Source organism: Lissotriton vulgaris, chromosome 7 (assembly GCF_964263255.1).
Source record: "Lissotriton vulgaris chromosome 7, aLisVul1.2, whole genome shotgun sequence".
Classification (NCBI taxonomy): Eukaryota; Metazoa; Chordata; class Amphibia; order Caudata; family Salamandridae; genus Lissotriton; species Lissotriton vulgaris.
The window spans coordinates 425,767,666-425,781,173 of record NC_141695.1 but is presented as its reverse complement, the minus strand read 5'-3'; the positions used below and the strand labels follow the sequence as shown (position 1 = coordinate 425,781,173).

The 13,508-nt window shown below is 41.6% G+C and overlaps 1 protein-coding gene across 1 annotated transcript in view; it reads left to right on the top strand.

The window, feature by feature from the left end:
• The window catches only part of RASIP1 (Ras interacting protein 1), a 284,208-nt gene that overhangs the window by 72,455 nt on the left and 198,245 nt on the right, over nt 1-13,508 (top strand). Inside the window, exon 3 of the mRNA XM_086930409.1 lies at nt 3,783-4,366. Coding sequence (XP_086786535.1) covers nt 3,783-4,366 — 584 coding nt within the window. The remainder of the gene's footprint in view (nt 1-3,782; nt 4,367-13,508) is intronic.

Sequence of the window (13,508 nt, the reverse complement as noted above, 5' to 3'; positions counted from 1 at the left end):
ATTCCATAAAATGCAATGCAAGAAGCACATAAGAAAGTGCGATTTGGCCTTAAGGAATCGCAAATTACCACCAACTTCAAGTTTTCACTTAAAAATGCTCTATTTTGCATTTTTTAAAGCGCTATGTGGCCCTTAGGGCATGTATGTGTGCCACATGTGCACACATGCACATTTCAGGGGTGCAACAGGGTGTCCTTTTGACACCTGGCACCCTTGAAATTGCATTTTCAATTTGCGATTCTCTATTTGCTAAATGCAAATTGAAAATGCCTTCCAATTCATTCCTATGGGCCTCTTAGCCAATAGGAAGGAATGGGACGGTATTCCTTATTTGTGAATCTCAATTTGCGATTCGCAAGTAAGGAATATGTAGGATTCGCAAAATTATTAGCAAATCCCACATACGTTGCATTTTGCGATTCTCAAATTGCAATTTGCTGAAAATTGCAATTTGGGAATCGCAAAACTCTATTTTCATACATATGGCCCCAGGTGACTCAAAACGGTGTAATGGATCACTACCCAATGCACGCTCTTGGGCAGAAGAGGCAAGTCTTACAAAGGTCCCTCAAGAGGAAGAAGCAGGTGGAAGCAACATGCTTAACTTGCTTTTCTAACAAAAGCTCAGTTTCAAGGTATACACCCACATTTATTTTACCACTCTGTAGAAACAAGCAGGATTGACCATAATGGAGGCCAACCATACTGCGAAAATGAACTGTGAAGGTGAGAATATATTATCCAGAGCACCTCTAATTTGTCATAATTTAACTTCAAAGAGTTCTGTTGTATCAGAGTACAGACATACACTGACGGTAAGAATCGAAAAGGGTAGAGCCTGACCTTTCCACAGTAATAATAAATTGGGTGTTGTCAGCATTCTTCATACACTGAAGAGCAAAAGATTTTACCAACTGTACTAAGGGACAAATGTAGATGTTAAACGTCGTCTGGCGTAAAGAAGACCCCTGAGGGAAGCCTTGTTGCATTGACATATTCTGGCACAAACTAAGGCAGATAGACTGTCTGTGACCTGCCCTTCAAGTAGTAACTATGCCTATGGAGGGCCTTACCCCAATACCAATCTCATGCAGTTGGATTAAAAGACCTTACACAAATACATAGCAGTGCTCAATAGATATGTCAGGTTAGGTTTAAATTATGTTAAGATAAATTCACATTAGATAAGCATAGGTCTCGATTAGCATCATTTTAGGCTAGAATTACATCTGTTTGGGTTTAGGTTTGGTTATTTTAGGATGATTTAGGAGCTGCTACTGTTGTTTTGGATGAGGTTAGGATTAGATAATTAGTAAAATGTTAGCAAATTGGTTGGTTGAATTAATGGCTATATTATGTTAAGTTAGGTTTGGGGTTTAATTTATTAGTTTATGCTAGTTGCACTACATTGGTTTAGGCTAGGGACATAGTACAATAGTTATGCTTTTTGTTTTGTATTATATTAGTCTTGTGCTAAAATGTTTATGTAATGGACCTTCAAGACATTTGGAGCTACGAAGACCAATACGGGTGCTTACACGGGCCCTTATTATCAGGGATGCAATTTTACACACACGATAACTCCAGGGGGAAATTCACCACTCACAATAATGAGGTTCAGATGCTTCAGACCCGATCATTCTGGGCCCAGAGACACCATACATTTTCTGTTGCAAGCTGCCGGCATCAGCACAGCCAATCCCTGCCCAACACCTTTGCCAGCATGGGGGTGGGAGCATATAGTGTTCCCCAGACAGAGGGCAGCCAGCCCTGTCCCCCCAATGCCACCACTCTACCACCATATCCCCGTGGACTTTCTGCCAGTTTAGACCAACCAGAAAACATCTGCAGTTTTCTACCCAGAGGTGGAAGAAATGCACAGTAAAGGACCTGATATTTTTTCAGTTATCCTCCATTCTGGGGAGAAAACTTAAAATTGCCAGAATGTGGTTGGTGCAAGAATACTGGCTGGAATCAGAGATTTTAATCCACCAGCATCCCCGCACCATGTTTCGGACAGCTCATACTGAGCGCCATAGTGCGGCCCTAACCACGTATTCAGTAGAGTACTTGATATTTAGCAACATTATACCACAAACTAGGGTGACAACACAGGAGAAAGTGGAACAGAGACCTTTATTCATCGCACTTTGGGCAAAAGAGAAGGGGTGGGTCAGGTAATGCCTTTCTGAAGACGGGAACATTGGTATTGAATCTAAGGTCTTCAGGCAGATGGTGAAGCATCTGGATGGCCTGAATAGGTGTCTTTGATTTTTTGGGGCTTTCTGGCATGGAGTTTATTTCACTGGTAGGTGAGAGGCCATGGTGTGTGAGGCACGGTGTGTGGGACAATCCATTTAGATTTTGAATTAGATTTGAGTGGGAGCCAGTGATGATCTTTCAATATAGGTGCTACATGCTCCTACTTTTTAGAGCCTTTGCAAAGGTGTGCTGTTGTGTGGATAATGGTCTTGGAAGATTTCAGGGTGGTTTTAGAAAGGCTGGATGTTAGAGCATTTCTGCAGCCCTTAAGTCAGCAGGAGGGATAGAGGGCTTGTATTTTCTGAGTAGGAAAAGTGGAAAGGATGATATTTTTGCTAGATTAGGTATCTGGGATTGCATTATACATTTTTGGGTAATGATGAGACCAAGCAAATTAGCTGATGGAACAGATACGGGGCAATACGCAAGAGAAGATGGTTGTTCAACCCTTATTTGTTCAGATGGGTCCCCATTAAAACTTGAGCAGAGTGGTATTTCCAGGTGGGATACTGCTATACTCATTCATAACAACCTCAGTGTTCCTGCACCCAGATTTCCCAGGTGCAGAAAAACTGACCCCAATTTTACCAGGCATGAATTCATGCTGGTAAAACATTAAGCTTGAGCTGCAAGTACTGCTCAGCCTTTGGTCCCGGGGTTCCATCTGACCTCCTTCCAGGGCATGGGGGAGCACAGAATGGACCATGCCTGTCAGCACAGAGTCTTTGCTGTGCCCTGATTCCTTAAATCACCACCTGTCCTGCATCATCCCCTGCCTCTATTTACCAGCTACTTCGAGCAGGTGATAAATGGAAGCTTATTTGACCTTAGAATGGGGACACCACAAGTGGATTTTGAGCAAGTAAATCAAGGTCCTCATGTTATTCACTATTCTGTGGACACACACTCATAATAGGAGCATTTGTGGGTCAACGTTAGTTGGAGCCACAAGGTATCACCCTATATAAATTCATCCACCTAGTAATTGGGGCCAACAAGGGTATTCTCTAGAGTACAGGAGGAGGAATTCTGTGTTTTCTGGGTTTAATCTTAGGAAAACATAACTTGACCAGTTTTCAGTTTTCCTGAAATACTTTCTGAGTTGTTATGATTGATGTATTGAAAATTTGCCAGGTCAAGTTGACTATCATCTGCAACTGAAATTCCTAGAGTCCCTTTGTGTAAGTGGTTCCATGCAAAGATTGAACAGAACGAGGGGTCCTTGGCCTTGCGGAACTCCATAATTTAGAAATAATATAGGTAATTTGAATGAGCCTATTACTACAAACTGTGACCTAGGATAAAGATCCATAAGAATACTTATGCAGCTAAGAAGTCAAGCAGGTCCAAGAGGACTGCTTCGCAGTCATCCTGCTAATCAATTGCTTGTTTGAATAGATGGGGTTTCATCCTGCACATGAATACCATTAATCCATGCATTTCATAGTAATGAATGTCTAAGCAGCATTTTTAGCTTTCACTTTTACTCCATTTACTATCGGTTTCATTTCTATTGGCAGGTCGACATCCTCTGACACAGCCAGCCGTACTAGTGAAACGGTGGAACTGCGCCAGCCAACTAAAAACAAGAACCAGCGTCACAAGCGTCTGTCAAACCTTTTCCACCGAAGCACCAATAATGTGGGCACCATCAGTGCCGGAAGCAGCGGAGGCCGCTGGGCTAGTGAAAAAAAGCTCTCTGAGATCATTGATCATGTGCCAGAGGACCTCGTGGAGCTATCCAGCCAGAAGAACCTGCCTGGCATCCTCAAAATCTTTGGTGATGACATCTCTTCGGGCACCAACTACAAGAGTGTGCTTGCAACGCCACGCTCCACTGCCCGGGAGTTGGTTAAGGAAGCACTGGAGAGATATGCAGTCACTGACCCTGACACAGAGGCCTTTGCCTTGTGTGATGTAGTTGGGCGCTTTGAGGGTAATGACAGGGATTGGAAAATGGAGTACCTGCGCATTGTGGGGGACAGGGAGAGGCCCCTGGTGCTACAGGAGATGTGGAAACCCAAAGTTGGTTACTCCCGCCGTTTTGAAATCCGCAGAAAGGAAGAAGTAGAAAAGATGTCTGCTGAGGACACAGAGACAGCAGGTAAAGTAGTGCTCAATTATGTGCTTTTAAATCTATACTAACAGATACATATTAATGGCGGATTAGGAACCCTAAACACATTTAATCTGCTTGCATGTCTTTCATCTGACTCACCGTACATAAATGCAGTTTCCAATATTGTCTGTTCTTTCACACTGTGATCAATCCCTTGTCTGTTCAGGGCATTTTTGACTTGTCTTACATATTTTCCCAACACTCATGATTGCAGTCCAATGTGTTTGCCACCGTTTCTGTGAAGAATGTAAGGATAATTGATGAGTTGAGAACAGATGGGTGTTTGTATGTATATCTACACACACACACACACGCGCCCACACACACACATGTACACACACAAATACACACATATATATATTCACTGAAAAAATCCAAAGGTTAAAGTAATGTTATAGTTAGATGAATATGTTGATGACAACATTAATGTTTTGAACTCAAAACAACACAGAAAGTCACCAGTTATAGTTAGCTGATCTAACTATAACTTGTGCCCCCGACATGAATTGATTCTGAATAAACATATAACATCATTCATGACATGTTCTAGGACATCATGTATGACATCATTGATGACATCACTGATGACAAATCAAATGACATCATTAATGACATCACTGGTGTCATAATCCAATGAGTGTGTTATTTTGCTTTGTAGTTTACATAGTGGCAGGTAGCTACCAAATTACTTTTCTACCTAATGTTGTACAGCCTGTGTCCAGCTAATGGGTGCCCAGTGTTTCTAATGCATCATAGGTGTGTAGAGGTATTGAACACATTATAAATCTTGAAGAGTAACTCTGTGTGCAGAGGACATTTGATGACATGTATCCAGAATGTTCAACACAAGTTTTTGGGTTCTGCAGAAAAAGATTCCAACAGGGCAAGATCCCCATAGTAGATACTAAGTATTGTAAGCAGTTATCAGACAGAATCATATCAGCATGACATTTTCTACTTTACACAGACGACTGCTTGCACAGGTACTAACCTACATACTTATTTTGCTTTGGAAGATAAACTATCTGTAAAGTTTTCACCATAGTAGGAAAGCTGCAGGCAACATGATCTTTAGCACCCTCAGACCTTGGTTATTTTAAGCAAATTTTGTCTTTTTTGATGAGTGTTGCATAGAGTGTACACTGTTCTTGGTAGATACTTTTTAATACTTTGTGGTGTATTTCTCATGAGAGTTTCACTCTCTGCTAACAATGTAGTACAGAGTAAACTCTCTGCAGAGCATATGCTGTTTACAGCTCCCACGTTTGTAGTGATATCAATTTCATTTCTCAATGTAGTAGGGCATTAATTTTGGAACAGACGTTGAGTATCTTGAGGAACTTGGTTTTCTCTGAAAGGGTGTACACAGATTGAACACCGTCTGCAGTAGGCATTACCCATCTATTTGTGGGTGATTGTTTATGTGAGCTCGGCTACCCATGAATGCTTACTACACCTAAAGGAGTTGTATCTATGATGGCATTAATGATGCTTCATATTATTTTGAGGCATTTTGTACTTACTTTCAGGCCTCTAATCCCATAATACCTTGTAGAGTAGGTGTGCAAAAGAAGCTTGGATGATGTCATCATTGATGTCACAAATGATGCCATAGAACATGTCATAAGTGATGTAATATCTGAGGTCATAGTTTCAAAAAATAAGGGACCCCCTGAAAACGCTAAGAGTTCCCAGGACAGGGAAACAATTATAAATAAAGTAACATTCCTAGGCAACTAGGGACCATTTGAAAATCAAGTCCTATACATGGAGAGATAATGACTACATAAGCTCAGTGTACTACACAAATCAGTTAAAAATATATAATTTTATTCATATAAAATTTAAAAGTCTGACATAAACATACATGATGAAACATAAATAGCATGACATGCAATACAATAATATATACATGACACTAACCAATTTAAACATGGAACAAATAAGTGAAATTAATCAAAAAAACAAATTAACAATTCAAGAGGTATGACCCACAAGTGGCTGAGATGTAGTAGATGTTTGTAATTTTCTCTACGGCGTTTCGGCGTACCAGACACCTTCTTCAGGAAGAGCCACACAAATTTCTGAACAATAAAAAGACATGAATCACATATGAATCACATATAAGTACACTGAGGCTTTGTAGGGATAACGCTGTGCATATTCATACAACAAAGTGAACTCCAGAAAAGAGGAAATTATGATAGAAATGGAATATATTTAAGCAAGAAGAAAAGTGCGGATAAAGAGTACTGGGCTTGCTCAGGGTGTGAGAAGGAATGGAATGCCCACATTTCTGCACCCAATTCGGTGACATGCATAAATGAAAATAATATTGTGAAATAAGACCCATATTCAGAGACTATGACCAATAGCATGATAAAACTTACCCAATACAAAACAGAACAGAAGCTGAACACTAGATATTGATAAACACAAGTGAACGATTCTGCAATAAAAGTCAGCCAATGAGAATCATGGGCATGAAAATTCCAAATGATAGAGAATAGACATAGACAGGTTTAACAATGATTACCTGCAGAAAGTTGCTCGTTCTATATGATATGCAGACAAGTTATAAAAAATGAATCAGATAAGACTGGAGAATAAATCTAGAAAAAAGCAAAAGAGGGAATTGAAAGGTGAAAAAGAGATGTGGAAAAGAAAGGAAAGGCGCTACAAAATAAGATCTAAATGCCAAATTCACCTGAGGATGCGACCACCAGTCGTGTACAAATTAAAGGAGGAACTGTGGTGAAACCTGAGCCCAAGTCACCCGGTCTGCTATGCTACGATAGAGAGGCTTATTGCACGGTTATCTAAAAGAAGCAATAAAACACATTGATGACCTGTAGAATCCACTAATTGGAACTAGATTAAAATTACAGAGGCTAAAATGGTAATACCTTGGAGAGAAGAAGGATCTCAGAGCTGTTGCTAGAGATGGTTTGTCATAGGGATAGAATGACGATGTGCTTAATCACAGAAGAACCGTACATATGTCGCGGGTTTCTAATGTAGAAAAAATCGAATGATATAAAATGATGTTTGCATGTGTACTGTAGCAAAGATGAAGAACAAAAGGTTCAAATGCCAAAATCAGGGTGGACTAAGATGGCAACAATAACGCAGCAGGCATGCTCATAACGATGGATCTACGAGTTAAAAAAGAGATATCTTAGCACTCCGATATAATGGGCAAAGTGCCAGCAACCTTTTGACTAAAGATGAAAACTAATAGCTGTTTTAAATGTGTGTTCATTTTTTATACTGATTAAGCTTGCACAACTGTTTTATAAATATGTATTTGTATAAATGTGATTTAAATATTTAATTGTGATGTATTTAAATGTATGTTGTGCTTTTATGAGTATATAACTCGAATAAAGCTTTTCAAACGGTAAACGGAAAACTAATAGCAGCAGTTGCGCAGCAACCATGCCCTTCACGAAGGATGCATAGATTGAAAAAAATAGTTTAAACAATACGATATATTGAGCAGAGGGCCAGCAACTATTTCAATAATTATGATTGGTGCTATGTAAACGGAGAGCTAGGGGACAAGCATGAAGCATGGTCGGTCAAAAGAAAAAAATACATTGAGTAATTACAAATAGCGTCCGGCACTGTGCCCATTATATCGGAGTGCTAAAATATCTCTTTTTTAACTCGTAGAGACAGAGCTTTTGGTCGTGCGCAGAATGGTATTGGCCACAGGGCTTGGCCTGCTGCCAGGCCCTGTGGCCAACCCTCCAGCAGGCAGCTAAACCCACATTGCACACAGCCTTTGGGATGCGCAGAACAGGTTTGGCATTTGTACCCAGCAGACTCCAGCCCCTGGGTCAAAACATACATATTAGGGGGAGGGGGATATGCAGCCCCCTCTCTAATCCTTAATTGGCCCCAATGAAAACGGGAGGGGGCCATGCTACTATTAGGTGCAGATTTACATGTCTCCATCCCTTCAAAACTGGGAATGGAGCCTGCTAAAAGATGATTTACAGTTATAAAATTACTACTAGAAATGTTTCACACATAGGTGGAAATCTCCCTATGGTAACATATAAAGAAAAATAATAAAGTGTAATAATTAATGAAAAAATAGTTAAAATATTTTCATATAAAATAAAAATAATTTATAATAATTATTATTAACCTAGGACTAAAAAGATTAAATGTTACAGCACATTAACTCATCAAATTACTGGTACAAAGACCCCCTGGAGGGCCCCCACTCAGCCGAACTGTCGGACCTTCTCACTAATCTTAATCTCACTCAGTTAGTTTCCTCTGCTACCCACTGTAAGGGCCACATCCTCGACCAGCTGTGGTCCAATACCACCTGTACCACCGCCCCTACTATAACACCATGTATTTGGTCTGACCATGCCCTCCTGCAATTTAACCTCTGCATCCCTCTTATGACCACCACCACTCCTGTTGGAGGCGGGTTAGCCAGGAATTGGAATCCTACTAATAAATCTGCTTTTTTGGAGTCTTTAGCCAACACCATCCCACCTACGCAAGACGAGATCAACCCCTCGGTCTCCTCGCTTACTAGCTGGCTAAACACAGCCAGGGACTCTCATGTCCCTCTCAAAAAAATCAAACGGGCAAGACTCGCTGACGCTAACCGATGGTTCTCCACTGACCTTAAAGTAAAGAAATTGGCCCTACGACAACTTGAACGCCAATGGCGTAAGAAGTACGACCCTGACTTAAAAGAGATCTTTACGAAAGCTCGGAAAGAATACATGACAGATATCCAGACGGCGAAAGCGTCCTACTTTTCCTCGAAAATCCTGGAATCCACAAATAAATCTAAAGAGATCTTTTCCATCCTCAACGATCTTACAAACCTCGACACAGTCCGTCCTAAGATCACCCCGACCCAGACGCTATGTGATTCACTCAACGTCTATTTCATCGACAAAATACAGGACATTAAAGCCAGTATCCCTCGACCAGTGTGTCTTCTCACCTCTGGCATGTCAATTAAACCCAGCCACCATATTCTGAGCAGTTTCCCACCCATCACCCAGGACCAATTTCAAGAACTTTTATCCAGAGTAAAATCTGGCGCTCCTTCAGATAGTTGCCCGCCCCACATCTTAAAAGAGTGCTTCCTGGCCCACCCAACTCCTGCCCTCACAATTTTGAATAAATCCTTGACTCTTGGCTTAGTTCCGACAGCCTTCAAAGAAGCCATAGTCATCCCACTTCTAAAAAAAACGGGGGCTGACTCAGCCTGCAAGGCCAACTTTCGCCCGATCTCATTGTTGCCCTACCTGGCAAAAGTCCTTGAGGCACATGTGGCCAAATGTCTGTCCAATTTCCTCGAGGAATCCTCCTGCTTCAACCCCCATCAGGCAGGCTTTCGGCCGGCCCACTCAACCGAAGCAGTAGTCACGACAGTCCTGGACACCCTGCGCGACTGTGCGGACAGACGCTCTCCACAAGCCCTGGTGCTCCTAGACCTCTCGGCCGCCTTCGACACGGTCGACCACAACACCTTGGTCGACCGTGTCGAACAAGCCGGCGTCAGGGATCTTGCAGCCGGTTGGCTGAGATCCTTCTTGACTGGCCGCAACCAAACTCTACGCCTTGGCGACTTAATGGGCACCAAACAGGATATCACCTGCGGAGTGCCACAGGGCTCCTCCCTATCTCCTCACCTATTCAACCTGTACATACTCCCTCTGATTCAGACCTTGAGAGACAATCAGGTGAGAGTCTTCAACTACGCAGACGATCTACAGCTGCTGTTCACCATCGATAACACCGAAGACTCTATACGGCACTTCCAGTCTACAATGAATTTCATTAAAACCTGGATGGACCAAAACCAGCTTAAATTAAATCCGGGCAAAACGGAATTAGTCCTGACCGGCGAGAGTAGTAAGTTTTGGGGCCCACACTACTGGCCCCCCGAACTAGGCCAAGCCCCAACACCCTCCTTGTCAGCCAAAACACTAGGAGTCACTGTGGACCGTGACCTATCCCTCAAAACCCAAGTTGGTCAAGTGGTCTCCAAGTGTTTCTTCCAACTGAAGAAAATTCGGAAGGTACGCCGCTTGCTTACATCCGAGGCACTCACCCAAGTGGTGATCGCTACTGTATTGTCCCACCTGGATTACGCTAACTCCATCTACCTAGGTCTCCCCAACTACCTAGTGAAGCGACTCCAGATGGCACAGAACCATGCAGCAAGGTTGATTTTGAATCAACCTAGGCGCCAGGCAGCCACTCCCCTCCTTAAGAAACTACATTGGCTCCCTGTGGCCCAGCGATGTGCCTTCAAAACCGGCTGTATAATCTTCAAGTCCTTATACCACAAAAGCCCATTATTCATCAACAACCTGATTTTCAAATATACCCCATCTCGCAACCTTCGCTCACTCCACCAGAACCTCCTGCAGCCACCTTCTTTCAACTTAAAACGCGCAGGAGGCCGCAGGTTTGCCACCCTTGCCCCCCGCCTGTGGAACTCTCTCCCGTCGGAGACCCGGAATTGTCAGGATCTCCTCTCCTTCCGGAAAGCCTTGAAGACCTGGCTGTTCAGACAAGCATTCCAATAATCCTCTTCCCGCTATGTTCATGTTATTACTATCATAGCGCCAAGCAACCAATTGGTGATAGTGCGCTCTAGAAATACTTTTATAACATAACATAACATAACAAATTATATGTGTACAAATTAAACACAAACTATTATTATTTTATAATTACCAATATTTCAAAAAGATAATTAAATCCCACCCTCACTATTTGCTTACATGTAATTATTATTTAGTCACCTTTATTAAAACATATCTGTTTAATTCATTTCAATGAACTTTAAATTATAATTAAAGCTTACAACTTGTATTTAGTTATATATATAGATATATAATTATATAAAAAATGGTAAACTTTGTATAAGGAGACAAATCTTTATTACAGCACAAGATACATGTATCTCAGACAGTACATACCCAATGTGTGGTTCTTAGGACGTTATGGTGCGCAGGGCCGGATTTGGGCATGGGCGAGCTGGGCCCAGGGCGCCAATCCTCAGAGGGGTGAAAAAAAATGTCTGCTAACAGCAAGCCCCTCTTTATTGGCTCCAGTGATTTTGTTTCAAACGCTCCTAATCATTTTTAAAGTGCTGTATTGTAGTTGCTGTTTTTAGCAACCAATCAAACCCCTACATTGCTCGCCCATCTCCTGCTGTGGACACACATCAACACCCCCAACCTAACAAACAATTTGGAACGAGCCTGACAGAGCAAATGTGATTCAGGGAACCTGGGGGAGAGTGGGGTGCACAGATGTGTGTTCAGTTGCAAGTTGCTGCTCTGATGTAACCAATCAGGGACTGGCCTTTTATTCACCAGCAGCAGCCAGGGCGGCAAATATCTTTCCGACCAGGGTGCTACTGGAGTAAGGGACGGCTCTGTTGTGCTCTCAAACATGGGTGCAGAATTACGGCTGAACCAAGCCGTTCTTCATCAGAAATAGCCTCCTGTGACTTGATATTACAATTCTGAGAGATCCGCACTTGTGAGGAAGTGTTCAGTGCTTTATTAGACAAAAAGTATAACACAACACAAACCACTTGACACGTTTCAGTCCCCCTTGGCCTTGTTCAGGAGCATTTAATATGGTTGTGTCTCACTGTTGAGAAGTTTTCTCAGTGAGATTCATCATACGACCTTCATATGAAATTTCCCCCTCCACCCCTAACACTAGAGCCTGAAATATATAAATCTGCAAAATTCAGTGCAAGGTTAAAAACAACAATAACAATTCATGACCCAAAATATTTCATGGTCACCATGAGTTCTTTTTAAATTGAAGAAAGTTCGTCATTAATCTTGGAGCTGGTACGCTCCAATTAATCGATGTTCCTGAAACCAAGTGCACAGGGGGAGCCTGGATGATGTAGTTCTAGGCAAACCGTGGCGCTTGACAGTGCATTCATTACATTGTTTTTTGCGTTGTGCCGTTTGCTTTTATTGTGTCCAACATAATGTAGCATATCATATTTTATTTGGATTCCTGTGCATTATGTCAAATTCATCCAGACTCGTTCTCAGTTGTAATTTTTCGAAGTGAGCTGCTGGATGTTGTAGTTTTAAATCGTGACAAACACTTCCAACTTTGTGTAAATCACATTTGTGTGAAAACAACACCAATGTATGTCTCTGTACCATATTATTTACACTGCGTGTTAAAGAACTCAAATGCCTAATTGGTGGCTTTGACTGATGGAGTATATCACATGCTTCCTATAGTTAACTTCAGTGAATTAATTGCTGTGATTCATTCCATGGTTTTGATTGTTGCCCTCCGGTGGGCTGTTGTTCTGCTACTATGTTATTTTTCAACCTCTGTATCTGTTTTTTTTAATCATTTCGTTAGAAAATTCGAATTTGTCAGTGATTGTGATGGTTGCTCTTGGAGTTTCTTATCAAGACACGTGGGTGTTCCTTACATTTTATAGGGGCACATGTATTTATTTATCTTGGCTACTCTGATAGGGAGTTAAGGTTTGAAGTGAGATTATATACCTTGATTACATTTGGCACTAGTTTTTCTCTCTATCCGCCCTCGATCTAGTTTTGGCACCTGATCCACTGCACTGTATTAGCTCGGATGTGTTCCAGTGTTAGGTTTTCTAAGGAGGCTGATGGTGCTCCATACCTACATTAAGTTGCATGGACATATTAGTATCAACCAGTTGCAGATTACCATTATTTTCTACGGTGTGCTATTTTGAGTTCCTGCTTTAACGATTTTCTATGTGAGTGTGGTGCACTACCTTTTTTAGGTCCTTTTTGGCTTTAGTAACTTTAGAAGTGCAGTTTGTGAGTGGGTGTTTGCATTTACATGTCCTTTCCTAAACCCTTCCAATTCCCCTCCTTATGCCTCTAATGCTCTCCCATTTAGGACCTGATTACAAGTGGGTTGGTTAATTCCGACCTATGCACAAACCACTGTTTACACATGGATAGAAATTACGGAGTTGAAAGTATTTAACGCATCTGAAAATTATCACATGCGTTAAATACCACATCATTCATAACATTTCAGCAGGACGAACCTAATGAAATTTAACAGGGGAAAAGAATATTGTATTTACTGT